At 37.7% G+C, this 22,008-nt stretch overlaps 1 protein-coding gene across 9 annotated transcripts in view; it reads right to left on the bottom strand.

Annotated features, from left to right (window-relative positions):
- Nucleotides 1-679: 679 nt before the first annotated feature.
- The window catches only part of osbpl8 (oxysterol binding protein-like 8), a 58,118-nt gene continuing 36,789 nt past the window's right edge, over nucleotides 680-22,008 (bottom strand). For 7 of the 9 annotated variants that reach the window (XM_054753710.1, XM_054753714.1, XM_054753711.1 and 4 more), the window contains 20 exons: nucleotides 19,314-19,387; nucleotides 18,101-18,181; nucleotides 17,764-17,865; nucleotides 16,451-16,654; nucleotides 15,129-15,213; nucleotides 13,619-13,775; nucleotides 13,287-13,512; nucleotides 11,349-11,533; nucleotides 10,260-10,341; nucleotides 10,084-10,182; nucleotides 9,769-9,865; nucleotides 9,598-9,696; nucleotides 8,592-8,689; nucleotides 8,150-8,239; nucleotides 6,042-6,178; nucleotides 5,781-5,966; nucleotides 4,624-4,777; nucleotides 2,907-3,009; nucleotides 1,574-1,679; nucleotides 680-992 (listed from right to left, as the gene is read on the bottom strand). In XM_054753710.1, coding sequence (XP_054609685.1) covers nucleotides 863-992; nucleotides 1,574-1,679; nucleotides 2,907-3,009; nucleotides 4,624-4,777; nucleotides 5,781-5,966; nucleotides 6,042-6,178; nucleotides 8,150-8,239; nucleotides 8,592-8,689; nucleotides 9,598-9,696; nucleotides 9,769-9,865; nucleotides 10,084-10,182; nucleotides 10,260-10,341; nucleotides 11,349-11,533; nucleotides 13,287-13,512; nucleotides 13,619-13,775; nucleotides 15,129-15,213; nucleotides 16,451-16,654; nucleotides 17,764-17,865; nucleotides 18,101-18,181; nucleotides 19,314-19,387 — 2,495 coding nt within the window. In that variant the 3' untranslated portion in view covers nucleotides 680-862. The remainder of the gene's footprint in view (nucleotides 993-1,573; nucleotides 1,680-2,906; nucleotides 3,010-4,623; nucleotides 4,778-5,780; nucleotides 5,967-6,041; nucleotides 6,179-8,149; nucleotides 8,240-8,591; nucleotides 8,690-9,597; nucleotides 9,697-9,768; nucleotides 9,866-10,083; nucleotides 10,183-10,259; nucleotides 10,342-11,348; nucleotides 11,534-13,286; nucleotides 13,513-13,618; nucleotides 13,776-15,128; nucleotides 15,214-16,450; nucleotides 16,655-17,763; nucleotides 17,866-18,100; nucleotides 18,182-19,313; nucleotides 19,388-22,008) is intronic. The other 2 variants (XM_054753712.1, XM_054753717.1) reach the window with 1 other exon arrangement.

Here is a 22,008-nt window from a genome sequence, read left to right as displayed (position 1 = left end):
CTTATTACAGTTAGAAGAATTGTCATTTGTAGAGTTTACGGAATGAAGGAATGTTTTACCGAAAAGCAAACATTAAATTGCTATTAAGACAAGGAAGGCTTTTTTTTTTGTACAGAATTGTAGCTTCGCTGAACAAATATTCCGCCGACTTGTCACTATAAGAACACTTAAAACCGCAATTTCAGCCTTTGTCGGAAAACAATGCAGGGCATTGGTCACTGTGGTTTGCCAGCTAATAATAATAATGATAATAATTCTAATAATGATCACAGTTTGGACGTTTCCAGTGCACTTGTGCAGAAGACAAAATACTGTACAAAGTTCTAATGTGCTTCAACCTGTACATGTCACCTGTACAATGACATTGGATTTTTTTTTTTTTTTTTTTTTTAAACATGGCATTATGGACTTTTTCCTTGTTGTTTTCCAAACCCGCATTCATGTGATAAAAACACAGCTTGGACCACTTTGTTTCCCCTCCCTTAGCAATGTGTTTGTCACCTCCATCCGCATGACGAGAACAAATAAAAATGTAAATATATATATGTATGTTAGCCTGAACAGTCCCATGGCTCTTGCGTTCAATATGTCCCCTGTGGTTCGGAGTGAAATGTGAAATCAACAGAGCCTTTTCCTCTCCACTTGAAAATGGCCATGCTCTCTGCTTTGAAATCTGTGGAGCATTTTGGAACGGACTGCTTAGAAATAAATATATTTAGTTTCACGTTTTGGGGGAAGGGGACTTTAAATTCAATTGACAATGCTGTCATCACTTTGTGGGTGGGAAAAAAAAAAGTCTGTGACCCACATTGGAATGTGCGATGACCAATCTGTGTGTGTGTGTGTGTGTGTGTTATGGCTGCTACTTGAAGACGTAGTTAATCAGGACCTGCAGGAGGATGAGGGCCACAATGACGACGTAATCGCGCTGCTGCAGGAAGGAGGCGCCCTCTGCTCGGCTCGCGGTGCGACTCCGCAGCACGCTCATGCTCCTGGGAAGACACGGAGGACATCTTAATCTCGCAACAACAGGGGAAAAAAAGAAAAGAAGGCTTCGCTACACATCTTAAAACAAAGCCTGGAGCTGCAACTGTTCACCAGTCAGTTCATTGTTTTTCCTTCAGCGACTCGACTAACCTAGTATGATGCTGCTGTTCACATGTTATGTGTGGCATCATTTGTTGTCCCTCGCTACATCCATGTTCGAACATGGCACCCTCCTCGTCATCATTTCAACTTTGGTCATTCTGTACCACTTTTTGCTCGTTTGTCCCCATTTTTGTCGTGGTTTTTTTTGTAATTATATTTTTAAAAATATTCTCATGGCCAATAAAAAATGAGCTGCGAGTCACAAATTCACATGGGACACCCTTCGTGTATATATTTTAATTCAATTTTTGTATTTTACTGTTTTTAATTAGGATTTACTGAAATACTTCTATTAATTTCAGGATCAAGGTACATTTGGACAATAGAAGTCAATGACATTATTATCTAAACTAGTTCAACAGTATAATATGGGTCTAAACACGTACACACATAAGCCACAGGTAGGTTAACAAGTAAATCTCACCTGTTAATGTCCTCCTGTGTCTGCTTTATGGATTCAATGGCACTTTGTAGTTCACTCAGGTCTGCTCCCTTCTTACGCAGACGACTGTTATGTTTACTTTTATGTCCTGGAATGACACATTTTACAAATGGTCAAAGTGTGTAACACACATACAGGCGCATCTCCAAGTTATTCACAAGACTAAAAGACCAGTAAAAGGTTTGCCGTTTTGGATTTAATACCTCAAATGCCATCATTTACATAACTATCTTTACATTACATACAGCTGGGGCTCCGTCTTGCTTGTGACAAAAAAAAAACCACACAAAAAGAAGCAAGAGAATAAAGTTCATTTGCATGTCGAAAAATATTTATTTTTTTTTTTCATGTTTTTTGCTCACTTATCGTCTCCCAAAGCGTCCATAAAAATGACAGGCACGTGTCATGGAAAATTATGCAAATTAGACAGTGTCATCAAGAGCCCTCGCAGCAACCCACTGCCACAAATAAATAGCAGTGGGAAACACTGCAAATACAAATTAATTTCAAAAATGTATATCTATAGGGGTGCAACAAGATCTCGCAAGATTAAAACGTGATTTCTCGGTCACAAAAAAATACCTTGTGGGCACTCGGCCTGGGACAAAAGAATTAATCACACAATAAATTAAAATGAACTCCACAATTTTGCCTGCCTCAATATATTGCCATGTGCATGCCTGTCTGTCTTCCTTGTCTCTCGCCTCCAAACAGGCAGAAAGAGGGTTCACTCTGTGCATTGGTTTGAGCACCTTGGCGCATTTGTTCCATAGAACAACATGAACAGCATGAACAGAGTGAGCCCTTTTAGTCAGTCATACAGTCTCTTTGTCTCGGTGGGTGGAAGCGGGACAGTTAGCATACACTGAGTGCACAAGAGTGTAACGTAGTAGGAATTCAATTAGTAGACTGCAATATATTTTTTCATTGTACTTTTCTTAAAAATAATGCTAAAAATCTCATCTCGCCTCCTTCTTGTAGACCCAATCTCGTGTATGTTCTCGTCTCGTGACACCCCTAGTATCTGTACATTTTTATTTTTGTCCCAAATATTAATGATTATTATGGTTATTGTAATTAGATTTATGATTGTGTACAGTTGCGGTTTGCAAACACTCTTCATGGTCATGTACAGTATGTCATGATTTATTTGAATGGTTCTTTCATGATTGACTGCGACTTGTCGTTTCTTTGACAGCCTAACAGGCTTTATTTGACAGCACTCAATGGATCAACCAATTATCAAGAAAAAAAAAGTAGAAGAAACTCATGGAAGCATTTTATTTTTTAGTGGGGGTGTGTTTGTCACACTCACTTTCACTTCCAGAAGAGTCCTGGCGGTCAAGTTCTGGTGAAGAGCAGCCACTTTCGGGGCTTTTAGGCTTGTCGCTCTTGTGTTTCCTCTTTGGCACCGTTACCTACACGCACACACACACGTACACAAACCATGAACAGCACAAACGTTAAGACTGCTCAGTAAACATGCGACATACTGTATACTGATGCTTGATGCATGCATTTTTACATACACAAACATGGTCAGCACTGGTGCAAGGGATGCTGGGACATTATTCATGCAGCATTTACATGAACTTAATGTGCCATTTTTATGTAATCGTAACAAGGTGTGCAACTGTGTCTACTCATCTTTTCATATTATCTTTTCATATTAAATTTATTTTATTAGGGATGTCCCATTTTTTTATAGTCTTGCCGATCCGATACAGATTTTTTTTTTTATAAGCTTTTGTTACAAACATGAATTTGTGGAATTTAATATGGTTATGAAAGTAGCTCTTCAGAATAATGCAACCAAAGTAATGCTGAATTTACATTACACAGCATGACCAACAATATTGTTTGGCTTTTGTAGCAAACCTCTGTGAGTTAATACTTAACTTAATCCAAGTCCATCCAATAGAAGATAAAATTGGAAATAATGGGCGTACAAAATGCTTTTAGGGTAGGACTAATCATTTGACAGGGTTATAGATCAATTTGTGGTGTGATTTAGAATATATGATATTTAACAAACTCTCTTCAATGCAATAGTAATTTACTGACGGTCAACCAGCAGTTACAGCGGCACTTCCCGTGTGAGCTCCCCGCACCATGACACAGCAGTCCGGGCACAGTGAGGGGGGGACTACCACTGTAGCTACAGAGCCAATGTCCAATGTGATTCACCACAGTACACCGCGGACATGTCTGCATGGTGGTGTTGGGTTTTCTTCTTCTTGCAGGTGGCGGGAGTCCAGTGGCAAGTAGCTTTGAGGCGCCTTACTGCACCTACCTTGTTGAAGTGTGGCCCCGTGTTACCAACGTTATACGCCAACTGGATCGGTCTGATGTAGTGGTGGAAGCCGATATTAGCCGATCTTCCAAACAGAGCGATCCAAATAGAGCGAAGATCGGATCGGGACATCCGTATATTTTATTCAGATTTTCATATATCTTTTCATAATAAATGTATTTTATTAAAGTTGAAATATATTTCGAAAAAATATATTCATTATTTTGCACAACTAAAAGCATAGAAAAAAATTACATTTGTGTAGGATAAATTCTAAATTATAATTTCCTTAATTTCATAGACTTGGCAACGTTGTTCTGTTTAATACTCACATTAAATATATTTTTATATAATAATGTTGAAATATTATAATATGTATCTATAATGTTAAATATGTAAATGTGACCTGCAATTTTAATAATAATAAGCACACAGTAATTTATGCTGGAAAAACATTTTTTATGAAGTTTTTGGTGGGGTATTTACAAAAAGGTATGATATAAGGCACATGTTCATGATGCATCCAGCCAGACAAAGCAAATCATCGGATGCAGTTTGATCTCCTTTCCTCCCAGGCAGACAAAACAAGAAGGCAGGCAAGAACAAAAAAGGGCAAAAAAAGCTTGCTGATGAAAGAAAAAAAAATGGAGGCGATGACAAGCGGTGGCAGCAAAGCAATGAAGACAAAACAAGTGCTGCATGGATGGCTGAAAAATGTTTCCGAAAGGGGACAACCTACCTGGCACTTGCAATTGTCCCTCCGCGACCCCTGGTTACTCAGACTAATAAGACTGCCAGAACGTACCATAGGGGTGCGGTGTCGGACCTTGGTCTGGATGCAACCGTCTTTTTCAAACTGGATCAAGTCGTTGAGGGGATCCCACGGTCTTGTGCTGCAGAAGGATAACACGATAACAAAACAAGGCACAACCATCATGACGACTTGTGCATGAAAATGACAAATTATAACCACTAGAGGGCAAACGACCACAATATGTCAGCCACCACATTCACCATAATGAACTTCATAGGCCAAGGAACCATATTTGGTTCTCAAACTTGGGCGCCTCACTATAAGACAATAGAATAATGCCCAACCAATCAGCCAAGAATGATAATAATAAGTCTAAAAAATTAAAAAGGAAAATATTGTACACAGTGCATTGTTATTATAATAGTATAGTATCGTATAGTAATATAAAAATGCATTAATATATAGTAATAAATAATACAACTGGAAAATTAAGTCAGTTAAAAAGAATAAATCCCCAAAAATCGATACTTTATGTCTGTAACATACTTAGGGGAGAGTTTGATTTTTGTAGTTACATTTTTAAATTGTACTACAATAAATTTACATATGTAGCATAGGTGTTTATAGTATCGAGGCTATAGTACAAGTGACTGTAATAATCTATATATAATATAACTTATCATTTACAACAACAGCCGCAGTACAGTTTTTCAAAGGTATGATTTTTCTTTTCCTACAATAATGCCAAAATGCTTCTAGTATTGGAATAATACTCGTAAATGTCTATTATTACTTTTAAAGGTATTTTTTAATATTTATTTTTAATATAATTAAAAAGTATTATTAAAGCTATATTTTTAAAGTCATTAAAAATTATTGGAAATAAAAATAAAACAAACAAATACACATAAGTTAGTATTAATGATTAATTATTCAATAGAAATGACCTTCTATTGTAACAGTATGATAAAAAATATCTTTTTGTCTGGGAATTGTGAAGGAATACAGTTGTTGTGGCAAAAATAATGCCTTCATAGTCTCATTTTTAATGTTAAGTGCTACTTTATGTACAGCTGCTGACTTGTGTGTTTGTTATAAGAGGTACATTTACTGGGTGAAAACGTTCATAACACGGAACTCACTCAGCATATTTGTAATGCCACTCTCCACTGACGGGGTCCTGCTCAAACAAAGTGGGGATCCACTCCTCGCATTTGGCTTTCCTCTCTCGTGCGGACTTCCTCTGATTTTCCTCCAGGATGAACTTCTCGTTGGTGGCTTCCGTCTGGTCCTTGTTGTTGATGGCACGAGTCACGTGCTGCCACAATCTAAAAAGGGCGGATGAGTCATTATGTGAAGACTTTTACAACTTAAAAGACGTTAACTGATGTCAATAGGCCAACCTCTCGGATTCAAACTCCCCCTGCTCCTCTGGGGGGACGGTGCAGCGGGTCAGACGGCTTTGCCTCAGGTCCGGTGTAGGGTTCCAGAAGGTGTCCACTGTTCCGGTCTTTTTGTCGTTAATGAAGATCTCACTGTCCTGAAGATAGCAAAATATAGATAGACTACAGCGCTTCCATTGTACACGACTGCTCCATTAAATGTAAAGTCTCTTAGTCACCGGGTACATGGTCTGCAAATGCAAATAACTGCCAGTGTCTCTAATTAGTGCTGGGTCCAAAAACACTGGCACTGACAACCGTGGTTGTGACTTTCCAAGCTACACTACCAGTCAAAAGTTTTAGAACACCACAATTTTTCCAGTTATTTTTTTAAATTAAAGTCATTCAAATCCAATTAATAGTTTAAAACGTTAAAAAGGTAAGTGGTGAAGTGCCAGAGGTTAAAAAAGTAAGGTTACCCAAAACTTATAAATAATGTGTACTTCAGAATTATACAAAAAGGCCTGTTTCATGGACCACCAAATGGGTCAACAATTTAAAACTGTTCTGCAGAAATGGACGTTGATCAAGTCTTGGCAGTTGGTACAACTAATTCCTACAGGTATTCCAAGTTCTGGAGTGCTTACTACTTCCTCTGTCTGCATAAAAACAGTGTTCGGAACACACTGCGGTACTACTGTATACCCTCGTGAACATCAGTTCAACAGCACTGCACTGGAAAAAGTCATTTGCTGCTACAAAAATGGCAATAAAAAAGAGAATTAACAATGGAAGAGAGACAGACCAACTTAACACTTAAAAATATACGTTTTTCCTCCAGAGAAATTGGAGTGTTCTAATACTTTTGCCCAGTACTGTATGTATTTGAAGTATCATGTTACACTGTTACACTTGCCGTAATGTTGTCTCCAATAAACTCATCGGCGGTATTAATGTGTTGGTCAAGACCATTGGTTCTGTTGGACCATGGAGTCAAACCTTTACACTTTCTCATGCACTCCAACTCATTATTAACGCATTCAATACTGAAGACGTAGTTATACGTTTTTATAAACCCGGTATGTTTTTATGTTTTTTTGTGCAAGAGGCAAAAAGAGGTGATGATTCAACTATCCACTAATGGATTTCATTTCAGAGTACTGTAATATTAAGCCATAAAAGCGACCACATTTGATAAGAGCTCAACAGAGTGGACAGGAAAAACCACATATGACAAGGAGGAGGAAGTGAGAGAGCGTGAAGGAGTGTAGCGTGCAGAAGGTTACACATTGTAGGGCAATTTTAACACATGCACAATCACGCGTGCACTTCAGTTGCAAATGTGGAAATTGTAATTAGTTCATGGTGTTATATTTGTAAATAAATTGCTATTATAATGTAAAACAACATTTTTTGTGTTATGTTTGTATAGTTGTTTAGATATTTGAGCTGTCACAAAAGCCTGAAATATTTGTGTCAAAGTGGGAGTTAGTTTTCACAAAAAGCTGGTTTTCTTCCTTTTCTAGTCGGGAACTGATATTTTCCTGAAACTTGTGTGAAACTGAGTCTAATCTTTCTTTTGGTATGTTCCATGCTCATATAGTCATAGAACACAATATTCAGTGTGCCTTAAACGATCAGTCAAAATCGTCTAAAACGGCCGTTACTGAAGGGGTTAAAGTTTAAAAAAATGAAGTTGTTATATATAATGAATGGTCAAATTTTTGCCTGCTTTTGCCTGCTGCTAATTAACGCCCCTGTCCTCTTCATGGTTCAAATAAAAGCACTCACTGGACACTTTATTAGGTATACATGTACTTTAGAATGAGATAAAACACAGGAGCAGTATACAAGTCTACCTAAAAAGATAATAATTCTTACTTTTGAAATCAATAGAAAGTTCATTAGCGCGGATGTCGTCGGCAGTGGTGTACAACTGCAATTCATCAACTATGTTCAATTCTGTTTGGGCTGTCCTTTTTGCATTTATGTTTGCCGGCCGCTAATGGACATGTTTGCATGGTGTCTGGGTATTGCCACGACATGATGTGATGCATGAACCAACATTGAAGGCTTCTCAGCAGTCACACACACACAATTTCTTCGGAAATTTTCTAGGTTATTCTTACCCAGTGTCCCTCGAGTGTTGCTAAGACTTCCTTTCCCAGCTTGATCTTTCCGGACACCTGATTGACACAGTCGCTGCTTCCCAAGAACGGCTAGGAAGGAGAAAAAGAGGATCGGGGTAGAAAAACGGCGGGGAAAGGAGATATATATGCCAGATGGGGTATGAGAGGAGATAAATAAAGCTGATTTTACTATGCAAAATTACACTAGACCTCTTAGAGGCTTAATGCATCTGCAGTGGCTTTAAAGTTAAGTACCTGTCGCTATTACAACATGTGACAAATGGAAGGTGGGGTTTTATACAGGGAGGGGAAGAAGCAAAAAGGCGGAGAGGATGATTGCGGGAGTGAAAAATGTTCATCACACTTGCATAAGATTCGGTAAGAGGTTATTAAAAAAAAAAAAAAATAGGTAAAATACATCAAATCATATCTGTTGTCATACCTTGAGTTTGAATTCAAGTTGAGCACTGTAACCTGTCTTTTCACACCCGATTGTTATCTGACCCCCCAGCTCCAATGTCATGGTGCCGTATAAGATGCCTACAGAGAAATATGAAAATAAACATGCCGTAAATGCTCAAAATAACATCAATGTTCATATTTAAGCTCTATATTAAATATAACGTCATTTTTAACCTTAATCAATTGGAGTGCATGAGAAAGTAGAAAGAAAAACAGCTTTCTTTGACCATATGTTCATTCACTAAAAAGTATATCGCACAACACAGCAGCAACAGAACCAATGTTGTAATAGCGGTAAGGAGTAAATTGCAAAAAACAGTCCAGTGAAGTATAACACGGATGTGATTCACGCCAACAGCTGAGCAGCAATATTTTAAAGCGCATGCAGAGGTACATGAAGCTTCTCATGACACTTAAAATGTAGCATCTGCCATCTTGTGGAGTTAATTAAAAACTACATCAGGAGGCTTTTTCAGCCACAGCTGTTAATATTTTTTGACATGGTGCGAATTAAGTGTTCGCAGCAACTATGATGCATTAATTGGAGCATATATTCAGTTGTGTCCAGTGTGGCCAGCAGCTTGTTTTTTTGTGGTCTGTGGTATAAAATTAAACAAGAAAACTTAACAAAAAACAACAGCACAAATGAAAAAAAGAGAAAAAAATGCAGAAAAGTAATTAGGAAAAAGTTGAAAAATTGATAATACACTTTGACACCAATATATAACTTCTTAGCATATCTACGTTGGATTGGTTTTAGCCCGTTTACAAATGTAAAATATCCAAAGGGCCACTCAATTCGTTCATTTTCTTCATTTTTCAGTCTGCGGACAGTTCCGAGACCCCTGATTTATGGTATTTGACACAAATAATTGCATCGTAATTCCGTTTAAGCAGTGCATTGAGCAAAGTGAGTCATCAATAATGACATTAATTATGAAATGCAGCCACAGGGAAGCGGATACCAGGACGACGCCCATGCTGACCTTTACAGTGAGCATAAGGCATGTTCATCACATAGTCTTCTCCTCGGTTCAGAAAAGTGAGTCGAGCCTCGCCGTCCAATATGGCTGACAGGGAGTTACCTAAATGGTAATAGCAAAGACATGCATGAGAGCACAGTAGACAGGTAACTGGCAAAAAAAGATTACGTGTACCGTAGAACTTGGACTTGGCAAGGATGCTACCACTGAGGCAGAAGCCATCCTTCCTGTTGCTGACATAGAAGGCTGACACAGGTGGGTGATGGGATACCTAAACATAATGCAAACCACACAATATAAGATTAGGCACAAATATAATGATATTGTTCATTGTATCAGAGCTGCTTTTGCAGTGGAACCTGCAAAGTCAAACACAATGGCTGATTTCTAAGTTGTAACATAATAAAACTCAAAATGATTTGTTTTGTGGTTGGTTGAGCTCAGAACTGTACGACTTTGGAGGCTTCACAGTATTAGCGGTGCTGTTACCTGTTCTGCGATGTAGAAGGTCTTACTGGTCGTCTTTTGGTGGAGCCACATGCAGCGGTACGTCTCTCCAATAATGGGGTTGTAAGGCTTCTTCAAGCCCTGCGGGTTTTGGAAGCATGTTAGTCAAACCAGACTTAGTTTGTAATAGTGTGGGGAAATAGGTTTCAAATCCTGACCTTTGGCTTTTTGTAAAACCCAGAGATGTACCATTTTACCACTTTTTTCATCCGGTTATAGGCGTTCTCCTCCACTGCAGCCCTGATAGGAAAATATACAACATTCGCCATTTCGCACAAATTTATCACACTTCCTTTTATCTGTTGCAAATATTTATTTAAAACATCGCAGAGAACAATCAAACTAGATTTTAAACAAGTGTTTGATCATTCTCAGACAATTTTGAGAATTCTTGCTGCTGTCTTAAAGGTAAAATGATGACAGAAAAAGGAGGGAAGTTCCCAGAATCTTGTATAGCATCCTTTTTCAGAAATAATTATGACTGTGATGCTAAAATATGAAATTATCGCAAAGCAAATAAATAGGATTTCTTTCGGAAATGCATTTTTTTTAAACATTAAATTATTAATAAATAATATAAAGAATATAAATGTTTTGCCATTATAGAGTACAGGAAACTTCAGGAAAAAAAAATAAACAATGTAAAAAATTATTGATTTTAGAAATACATTATACATTATAGCAATATTATTTTGAATATAATTTACTGGAAAAGTAATTATGAAACAATTAAAATACCTTCAAAAATTGTATTAAATATATAATTTGAATTTTCAAGCCGTGTTGTTGCTATTCTATGTGCACTTTTCTGATGTGTGCTGACAGCGACCGTGTTTCAGGTTTGTTTGTCTTGCTTTCAGTGTCACTAAAAGGTTCTATGAAAGTCGAAGACAGCCTTAGTTCGCATACATATCACATATATTATTTTTAATCATATGTTTCTTCATAATAAAATTCAAGTTTTTCTTTTAATAGCTATCTTTAATAAAGATTCAAGTGTTTTTTTTAAGTATCTTGGAAACTCAGCTAAACTCAGAAAATTAGTAATAAGCCCTTTTTGGTACTTTACGTTTTCAATATTTTAATATTAATACAAAAGATCAGCAATAAAGTATTTAAATATTACCTTTTCATTATTCACTGATTGGCTGTGAGAAATGGCATGCCTGTGCTGCTTATAGTGAGATGTGTTCCGTCTACTGAGGCCTTATAGAGAGGTGGACAGGGAAAAGAAGGGAAGCGCTTACTCGGACAGGAAGTCTGCATGGTAGTAGTAGTCGGAGAGTTTGTCCAGGAAGGACCTTGGCTCCAGGATGAACGTGGGCAGCACCACCTTGGACAGATCCATACCAGGCCGCACCTGCTTCAGTAGAGTCCAGATCAAAGACTTGTTCTCCTCGGACACTGTCTCAGTCTGGGCTGCCTCACCGGCCTGTGAAGGAAGTCAGACATAATCACTATGCGCACCTTAAGTAATCGACAAAACCCTTCTTTTATTTCATTGGTGTACAGAAATGCTTGAATTAGCTTCTAACTAGAAAACATCCAGTATAACCTGGGCTTCTGTGGGTGTTTAATTATTAAGCTGTCAAAGCGGGATCAATATGAAAAGACACTTTCACACTTGTCATCACACTTCCAGACATCATCCCACACACACGCATGCACACACACACAAGGTCTGTCCATTTGACAAGAGATGTTTTCCAATCGTGCATAAAAATGACTTGCCCTTTAAGATATCCTGCAGACATTTTAGCCGTGATGAATGAGTACAGGTGAAATTTGCCACCGAATATTCATTTAAAAACATTTTATAATTGCAAACTTTGTTCCTATGTATCTTAAATATAATGGCAACACTACCCAAAAACCGACACATTTGCTCCTCGTGACAAAAACTGAAAACCTGTCCCACTGAAGCCCAGTGAAAATGCACCCCACATTTAACATACAGTATAATACTTAGTTCCAGACCTGACTACGATAATTTTCGCAAAATAAGACTCAATATTATTAAATGCAATATTTTTGTAGTTATGACATAGAAAACCTGTTTACGATCTCCTAAATACATTATTAGAGCCCTCCAGACATGAAATAACACCCATAGAGTCACCTTTGCATCTGTATTACCCAAAATAGTAGCTATAATTAGAAAAAATAAGACATATTGTCTTAGACATAAATAACAGAGTCACACGTTAGCAGTTCCTTGTTGTTTGTTTTCTTGACGTTAATAAAACTGATCCTGTGTGTCACAGTAAATCTGTAGCGGCGGGCAAACAGATGTGTAGAGGACAGAAAGTAATGTCGGCGGTTCAGAGTTGAATTTTAGCATGTTGGGGGTTTGTGGCCCCAATAGTAGCCTGTGTTATTATTATGATTATTTTGTTGTTATTGTTGTGCCTGTTGTGAGATAATCTAAACCTGCAATAAATGCCTGTTCTGGCAATCACCTCTGGTGCTTGTCCCACCGAGCACTTACTGACACCTAGTGGCAAATGTAGAATACCACATTCCCAATTAGAATGCTTCTTCTGCCTTGTGTTTGTATTTTAGTTCATTTAGCCATTTTAATGCTTGAAAATGTGTAATTTTGGCCAAGAATAAGTATTCAACTACAAAACAGTGATCACTTATTAATGAATTTTTGAAAAACTGCAATAGAGCGAGGCAGCGATGTTTGAACCGCCATGTAAACTGTACATTTAAAAAAATAAACTTAAATAAAATACAGTGTTTGTATGTGTGTGTGTTTGTACTTTAGCTATCTTGTTCCATGAAAAACTATGTATGTAATCATAAATGTAATTTCCAAAAATATATTCAATGCTTCATATGTATATCTAGATTGACTCATTAAGAGTTGAAAAAATATGAATATGATATTTTTACAGCAGCTTTTGGGAAGCGGACATTTTTTTGTCCCTAGGATCTCAAGTGTGAGTTTTTGTTTTAAATCTAAGACTGTAAAATAAATCCTTAAAACAGATTTTATGCATTTTTTTTCAATAAAAGAAAAACAGCAGAGATATGCACGCACACTGGCTGTTACAGGGTTAAAGAAAAAAAATACAATTATTATTTTAGATCAAGATTTCAGGGTTAAGTAGTTTTGAAAGAAATTTTTTACAGCAGTTTTTGGGAAGCTGAACATTTTTTGTCCTCTTACGTGCCCCTACCTCTCCCAATTCCTCATGTGACTGCTCCAGGTAAGAAGTTTCCCGCAGATGTTCATTGGGGTCCAAGTCAATATACGAGTCGTCTTGCCGCTCCGATGTGTCACTGTCGCTCTCCTCACTCTTCTCCAAGCCTTCCGGGTCAGACTCCTCGTGGTCCTGCTCACCCTCTCTGTCGGACTTGTCAGAGTAAAGATCCGGGTCTTTCAAATGGTCGCTGTCGTTGAACCTTTCCGTGTGAGGAACAGCAAAGATGACAAACTTCAGCCAGGACGAGAGGGACGAGGTGTGTGTGTGTGTGTGTGTGTGTGTGTGTGTGTGTGTGTTCTACTGACTGCATGTTGTGGGCACGCAGGAGGCTGTAAAAGTTAAGGGAATGGTCTCCTCCAGATGTCACGGTGCTCGTGTCTTCCTTTCCCTCACGGATCATGGTTCTTTTTAGCAGGCCGGAACACTTCAGCGCCAGCTCGAGGGCATCCATCCAGCAGCGGCCTGTGGGACACATAACCAAACTTAGCTCAAGTGCTCCAAAAGGCTTTTTGTTTACAAGTGACCACTGGTTAATGAAGTGACTTTCTATTGAACAAAAACTACGTTTGGATGGTGCTGATGTTGTGGGTAAAAATGTGATGATAGCTATAGATGATGGTCAGTACAATACGGCCACAACAACATTAATTAACACCGTAAAATTAGACGCATCACCACCCAAAGCACAAGCAGTAATGCTCCCTCTGCATGTTCATCGCCAAAGTTAAGGGTGAAGACATGACTTGTAATCAACAGGTAATCAATTTAAAACGTTACTGTGCATGTGCAGTTAAGAAAGGTTTTATGATGGCCACAGTTTGACCGTGGAACAGATCATTGTCATTATTCCATATGGGAAAAAACTGAACAAGTTAAAGGTTAACCGGTCCACGAACAATCTATGCTGAAGGTTAAAGACAATTTCTATATTCTAACCATTATTGTGTAATTTAGATCAAAAATAACATTTGGACTTTGTGTGTATTAGTGTTTGTGTTGCACAATATTTGTATCTTAAGGACCAAAAAAATATTCACACAAAGCTTTGGCACTCCTGCTGTTGAAACACAGACAAGTGTGAGATGTGTGGTGTGTGTTTCAGCACCAAGGACAGGGACCAAAGACACGCAGTGCAGCCACACAAAATGTGTATGAGTCAGGACCATGGACAGATACAAAACAACACCAGTGCGTGTTCCAGCACCAAGGACAGAGTCACAAAGGACAAGCAAGCTTGTTAAGCTAAATCAGGGGTGACCAAAGTGCGGCCCCGGGGCCATATTTAACCCACAGCTTCTTTTTTCAGTGGCCCTTGTTATATTATAAAAATAAAATTCATCTATTCATGATATATATCATTACTGTGTCACCCATAACACAAAGCTAACATGTTTTGGTCAGACATCTTAGCATACATTGACCTATACTGGACTGGTTTCACCATCTTTAATATACTAAATATCTTAAGGTAGCGGACAATCTAAAAATCATTTTCATGGGTGCACTGTGTTAGTTGCTGTGTTACAATCCAGGTGAATACCGCCATGCTTTTCTTTAAAAAAAAAAACCCAGCTGCGGCCGCATATGGCCCCCGGGGCCTCACTTTGGACCCCCCTGACATAAGCGGTCGACCGTGTATGTTGACGTTGACTTTAACGGGCCCTTTTTAGTCATAACAACACAATTGACTGGGACTTGACGAGTTGATGAACATAGGTTGGAATTAGTGTTGAGAGTACAGTATGTGTCAATAAACATATCACTCAATCCAAGTAGCCTAATGGCTGCAAGTATGAACGGCAGCTTGTGTTTTACCATCAGACTCTGACGCGGCACGGAAGATGAGGTGGCTGCTGGGTAAGGGCTGAGTGATGGAGCCCACCGCTTCGCCTTTTGGACCCTGCAGACAAAAGGAAGGGCGTTGAATTATTCATAATGCGCAGACAGGAAAACTAGATGAAATGTGTCATCAATAAACATCAGCAACAATTGTGATTGCCACAGTGCAGACAAAAGGGAACACACTTTAAACAATGAATAACAAATCACTATTAGAGTGGATGAGACAAACCCTTCATTTTGCACTTGACATTCACATCTGTTTCCATGTTTAATTCACTCACAGGATACAGGGGATTTGGGTTGAAGTGAAAAGACCATTTCGTCTAAAAGGTCACATTTCCAGCTCTTATGACTAAATAATCTTGCATGGCATTATGTGGTCATCGTGTTTTGTCATGTGTTACATCACTGAATGGTTACTTCTGGATTTTGGATAAAAGGTTCAGTCACAAGAAAGACTAGTTGACGTCAAAAAACTAAATAAATCCGATACGCTGTTGGGGCTTTTATATCTCAAAAATGTGACAATTTTTAAATGTATTTAATGAGAAGCCCTCCAACAAAATAGAAATGGCAACACTACTCTTGACTGATATTGTTCAAAGTACAATTTATTAAGGAAAAATATTAGTCTGGAATTAAAGTATTAAATGGATTATTTATTTATTTATATATAAAAAAAAAAGACTTTGAAAATGTTTTTAATCTACAAAGTTTTGTTTATTATTCTTCAGAAAAAAAAATTCTACATCACTATGCAGTAAATAATACATCTGAGCTATAAGCTAACAACAAAAAACACACTATAATAAATAATGATGATGAAAGGGCACTTTGTTTTTACCACTTTCGGCTTTTCCCTGTGAGGGGGACGCCACAGCAAGTCAATCGCATGAACGGTTTTGGCCTAGTTTTTACACCGGATGCCCTTCCTGACGCAACTCTGACCGGGAATTGAGCCCATGCCTTCTGCCATGAAAGGCAGACGCGTGTACCAATACACCTCCACAAATCTATATTAACCAAAGGGTTGTAATTTATTGTGATGATCACAATTCTGTTTTCTTTTATAATATAAAGCTCACTTTTTAATGATATGGTGCACAAAAAAAAAAATATATATATACCGGTAATAAATAAAATACACTATTTCAATACCTTCTGTGCACCGGTGAATGTGTTGATACGAGGCCTAATCTACTGTATAGTCTATGATGAGTGGGACAGGATGCTTTCTGACACTTTAAAGGGTTCATTTTAAGTTCTACAGGGCATATGTGGCAACACATTCTGACCTTGACGGCCCAGATGGACTGCTCGAGAGGATGGAAGAGCTTGAAGCAGAAGCCGTCCTTCTTGGAGGGCCTTTCGATGAGCTCGCAGGCATTGAGCAGCACCGTTCCCACCCACTGGCCGTTCTTGTGGGTTTTGTAAATGAGTAGAACCCCCGGTTTCAATACGCACCACAACTTGGTCCAGCTCTTTAAGGTTCCGCGGATCTGCAGGCACACGACAGGTTTAATACTTCAACAAAATGTATTGCAACTTACATACTCATATGGTGATTTCATTTCTGTTTTTTTCCCGCAAAAAACTTGCTTTGTTTTATGGATGGCCTTTTTATGGTTAGTTATTGACATAATAAAAATGTTAATGGTAATGTGACAGAACAAGGATCATTAATGGTTAAGAGGCAGTTTGTAGTTAACACCTGTTTTTTCCCTTATTTGACATAGTAACATATCAAAACATTGAATACTCAACTTATTTAAATTTTAACCAATTTATTGTTTATTCTATTTAAATGTCTATTAAACCAGGTTTTCCCCTCTATTTCATTTTTGTATTTTCAACAAACATGAAAAAAATCATACCTATGCTAATGTTGACTTAAATTATTGAATGCTAATTGATAAGATTTTCTAATTTTACAAGTGTTTCTAACTTATTTCATATTATTCATTTTTCATTGAATTATTAATGTTTGTGTTGAACTTACTTTAGTTTCGTTCTCAGTATAACTTGAATTCATTTTAGGTCATTTTTTAAAATTTATTCATTTAATTCAGAATAAGATTTAAGAATTTTTTTTTTTTTTTTTACCCAATTTGAATGTTAACAAAATAACTTTGACTTAACTAACTTTGACTTATTTAATTGTATTGTTTAATTTCTTTTATTCAATTTAGATAGTATTTACTACCTCTTTTTTCTACAAAGATTTTAAAAATCCTGTCTATGCCCAAACAAACACTCCGATTTAAATTATTGAATTAATTATTAATTATTAATTACATCATTGAAGTTTGGGTTTTTTGGTGTGTGTGTGTGTTAAGTGTTTCTTGCGCAAAAACGGAACATGATAACATTTAATATTTTTGTTATTTTACTTAGAAATAATCATGTTGAATTAATTTTAGTGTCCTTCCCTATATAACTTCGCCATACAAATTATTTCACTTTAATTTTAGAAATATTTTTCAATGTATTAATTTAAATCCAAATAATTTATGTGTTTGGTGTTACAATTAACTCAATACTTTGTTTAATTAACAAAATACGACATATAACCTGTCGAAAAGCCACTATTCACTGTCTTATTGTTCACCTTAAGCCAGTCGGCCATGACGATAACAGAAGGATCAGTGATGGTGCTGAGCAGCTCTTTAGTTGCTCTCTTCTTTTCCTCCCTGTAGTTCTTCTTTTGGACCTAAAGACGGTGGTGTACAATCAGACTTTGCATAGCATCCTGCCCATTCTCTACTATGGCTTTACAAGATAAGAGTAATGCATTAAATACACAGATGCTATTAATATGCATTGCTCTTACAATCTTAACACATTTTCCAACATTAGTGCATGACTTAATTGGCTACTTTGTTTAGACCAGGTAATAAGACTTGTCTGGACAAACAATGTATAAGCTGATGTAAGATCGTTGTTACCTTAAGGGACTCCTTCTTTGTGAGCTTGCCTCCAGACGATGAAACATCCTTGTCAGAGCCATTGTACAGCTTTGTTTCCGACTGCAAATGCACAAATAATACATCATGAGCACTGATATCACCGCAGTTACGCCATCAAACATCAGCAACTTCATAAAAATAAAAAAAAACATTAATAATGATTAAGAGTGCATGACAAAAGTAGAGAAGAAAGATGAGACCATTTATCATCAAGTATATTGTACAACACATCAACAACAGAACCAATGTTGTAATAGCGGTAAGGAGCAAACTGCTCAGTCAGCATTAATACCACTTATGAGTTCATTGTAAACAACAGTACGGCGGGTGTAACACACGCGTGTTTCATGCCAACAGCTCAGTAGCAACATTTTAAAGCGCATACAGAGGTATGTGAAGCTGCTCATGGCAGCTACTGCCATCTTGTAGAGTTAATAAACTACATTAATAATGTATGATCTATCATCTATTCTACTATATTTATACTATCTGTTCATTATACAATGTATTTGTCAGTTTTCTCTACTACATACACGCATGTATTTATCTTCTATCTTCTTCCGCAATGGGAGCGCCACGGGCATCTTGTTTACATGTGTCCCACAGCAGAAGAAGATACGAGCATCTTCATCACATACACAAGAATAGAGAGGCGACAGTGCGCAGGGATACAGCGGGAGACAAATACAACGCCGAGTGATTTGTGAGGTCTGCTTTTATTGAGGAGGCATTTTTGCGATGCAAATGTACTAACTCTTCTGAACGCATATTGTTTCAAGAAGCCAAACCCTTTACTTAAATGGCCTCAGCAACTAAGCGGAACTACGGTCCTCGTCACGAATCTCCGACCAGGACCTGACTCACAGGACCAATTCGGAGGGTAAGTCACTATTGATGCACTACGATGCTGATGGGGATGTCATACAACTTCCTGTCAAAAAATCCCAACTATCCCTTTAATTGACTTTATTCTTGTAAAATGACTGCTGACTTTTCAATTTGTTTGTTTTGTTTTTTTTTACTTTTCCTGTTAAAATATATTATAAGAAGAAATGGCTCCTGGGCCGCACTTTGGACACCCCAGGTGAAGACCTGGGGTGCACTCGGCGACTACTTCCACAACATTAGGTCCGCCTGTACAATCTGTCAGACGGATATTCATTGTGCAATTTTGATAGTGTTATGTGTGCACCTTGCTTTTAGATATGGAAAGTGAGTCCTCTTTCAAAGGCAGAGACAAAAGGTCCTCCTTCCCTCTCTCGAACCCTGCAAGAAGCAAAAAAAAAAAAAAAGACATTATATAATCCCCGTTATTAATTTCAATTTAAAGATGATTTATTTACAGTACTTTATCTTTGCATGACATTGTGACAAAGCAGAAATGCACAAGAGTGGTTGTTAATATGTTGTAGTTTGTGTGAAGGATATAGGAGGGATGGAACAACCTTCCAAAAAAGATTCCGTCTCTTCATGTATATCACTTTAAATGATGCACTTTGACAAATCTGCTTTTACTGGGTTGCTTTAAATTCCCCATTTACCTTTAGGGTACCTACAGTATTTATCTATGCTGTTTCACATTTGTATCCTTTGTTGCTGTTGAAGGTCTTTGATGTTTTTAATTTTACTGATGTCCTGTAAAGCACTTTGTAACTCTGTTTTGACAAGTGCTGTATAAATATTATTCTGTACAATTGAGTGTTCCCACCAGACCACCTGCACCCACTTGACAGATTATCTCCAAGCCAGCATCTGTCGGTAAACAACTCAAGAGCAATTCACGTACTATAGCAGAGGCGAGGGAGGTTGCATGACTCAGCATCCTCCAGTTTCAATGTAGACAGAGAGTGGAATAATTAACGGAGAGGATGTCTCTTCCTGTTCAGAAAGCCACAATATTTTTGCTCTGATGCATTTGCCATCAGAGAGCCCGATCTCAAACCAGATGTCACTGTTGTTTTAGGTGGTGATGTTTGCTTTTATTTGTCCTTTGCCACTGAGCTAATGACAACACTGCTGATAGATTTCAGAGGCTAGATAAGGTCAAAGCCCTGTCTAGACTTTTCTGCCTCTGCTGTCCTCATAATGGTCTGGTTTGAGGCCTGTGGCTGGATGGCGCCGTCCTTTCTTGTATTACATAAGAACTACTGGTAGAAAGGATAACCTTTAAGGAAATGTCCACAATTGGCTGGTGCACAAAGTGCTTATTTTGAATGCAGCCATCTCGACACAAGGATTTAAAAAAAAAAAGGGCTTGCTAGATGCAATCCCGCATGAGGGACTGTGCATAGTCAGGACGTGCAGATTGTAGACTAAATAAGCAGTATAGTCAATGGTTCCTAAACCGTTTACACCAATATTTTTTGCTTTGCAAGTACCACTATTTTTGCTACCTTATACCGTCACAATTTAGGTTGGAATACAGTTGTCATTTGCCACTTCGTGGTTCAAATTTCACGGCTATACTATCAAGGTTTTTCAATAATGTATTACTAAATGATGCTGCTTTGTGGTTGAATACGGCCTATTTGTGAAAAAATATGCATGTTGAAGAAAACTAAGCATTTTTTTTGCCCAAAATGCCCAAGCATTTTCAAGCATAAAAATGGCAAAATTAACTAAAATACAAATATAAGGCTTTCAAAAGATGCATTCAAAGATGGAAGATATGTAGTATTCTACACTGGCCACTAGGTGTCAGTAATGTTACTGTAATGTATGGTGACATAGACGAAAGCTTTTATTGCAGGTTTAAATTATCTCGCAAAAAGCATAATAATCCCTAATATCTGTGACAAGTGAATTTCAGCAAAGTAAGCTTCCTTATTTACAAATGGTATTTTCATAGTTAAGTGCAAAGAAGATCCTCTTTGAGCCTTTCTAGACATTAAGCAGTAAGTCTGGAAGTCGGGAATAACATTTTTTAAATTAATATTAATGTGTCCACTGAACTGTATTACAAATGTATTTTCAGTATGATTCCAATTGTTTTCAACATTGTACTAAGTAAAAATCGCTGTTCAAACACAGGGCAGAAATCTACAGTGATGCCACCGGGAGCATGGCTTCTTGGCTTAGTGCGCAAGCTCCACCTACCGTCTGAGTCCACACTGAGTTGGCTCATGGCGCCTGCCGGTGTCTGTTTGTCTGCATGTCGCCAATAATATGTTGCAGGAAAATGTATTCCACATCATGACTTTCTACAGCCTGTGTAATGTCTTTAATGTAAGTGTGACATCATTGTTCTTGCTAATCAGACAATAAAATACACAGAAATGTCATAAGGGAGCCACTTGTGGTACTGATGCATCCTGAAGGGGTGGAGTTGTGCGTGGACTGGAAGGTACTTGTCAGTCACCCTTGCACTGAGGAAAAGCTGGAGGTTTATTTATTATATATTTGAAAAACCGTGATAAAGAACAAAGCGTGAAGTGGCGAGGGATTACTGTATTATCATTTATTAATGAATGTATGATTATTTAACGCATGTATTTGTTTCCAATATAGTTGTATTTTTACACTATTATCTATTGTTTACAACACATTACACAACTCTTATGCTGCAGGGAGTCGAGATGGCCGGTCGCTAGTAAACTGGAGATCTAGCGAGCTAACAAGCTAACGGGGTAACCCGTTAGCTTTAAATTTTCTAAACTAAAAAAGCCAAAAATTTACCACTTCCACACAGAATGGGAGAACATTTTTCATGTGGGACATGCCATAGCTGACTTCATGCAGTATTAATGAAATGTAAGGTAATTTCTCAATGTTTTGTGTCATTACTGCTGACTAGTGACCACAATACTACATATCACTTGTATTTCAGTATGCTGTGACTAATAATAGACCATAGACTACCATGAAACAGCGACCATTTATTATTTAAA

The sequence above is a fragment of the Dunckerocampus dactyliophorus genome, chromosome 15 (assembly GCF_027744805.1).
Source record: "Dunckerocampus dactyliophorus isolate RoL2022-P2 chromosome 15, RoL_Ddac_1.1, whole genome shotgun sequence".
Classification (NCBI taxonomy): Eukaryota; Metazoa; Chordata; class Actinopteri; order Syngnathiformes; family Syngnathidae; genus Dunckerocampus; species Dunckerocampus dactyliophorus.
The sequence above is the reverse complement of the archived record's forward strand: the minus strand, read 5'-3'. Positions and strand labels throughout refer to the sequence as shown.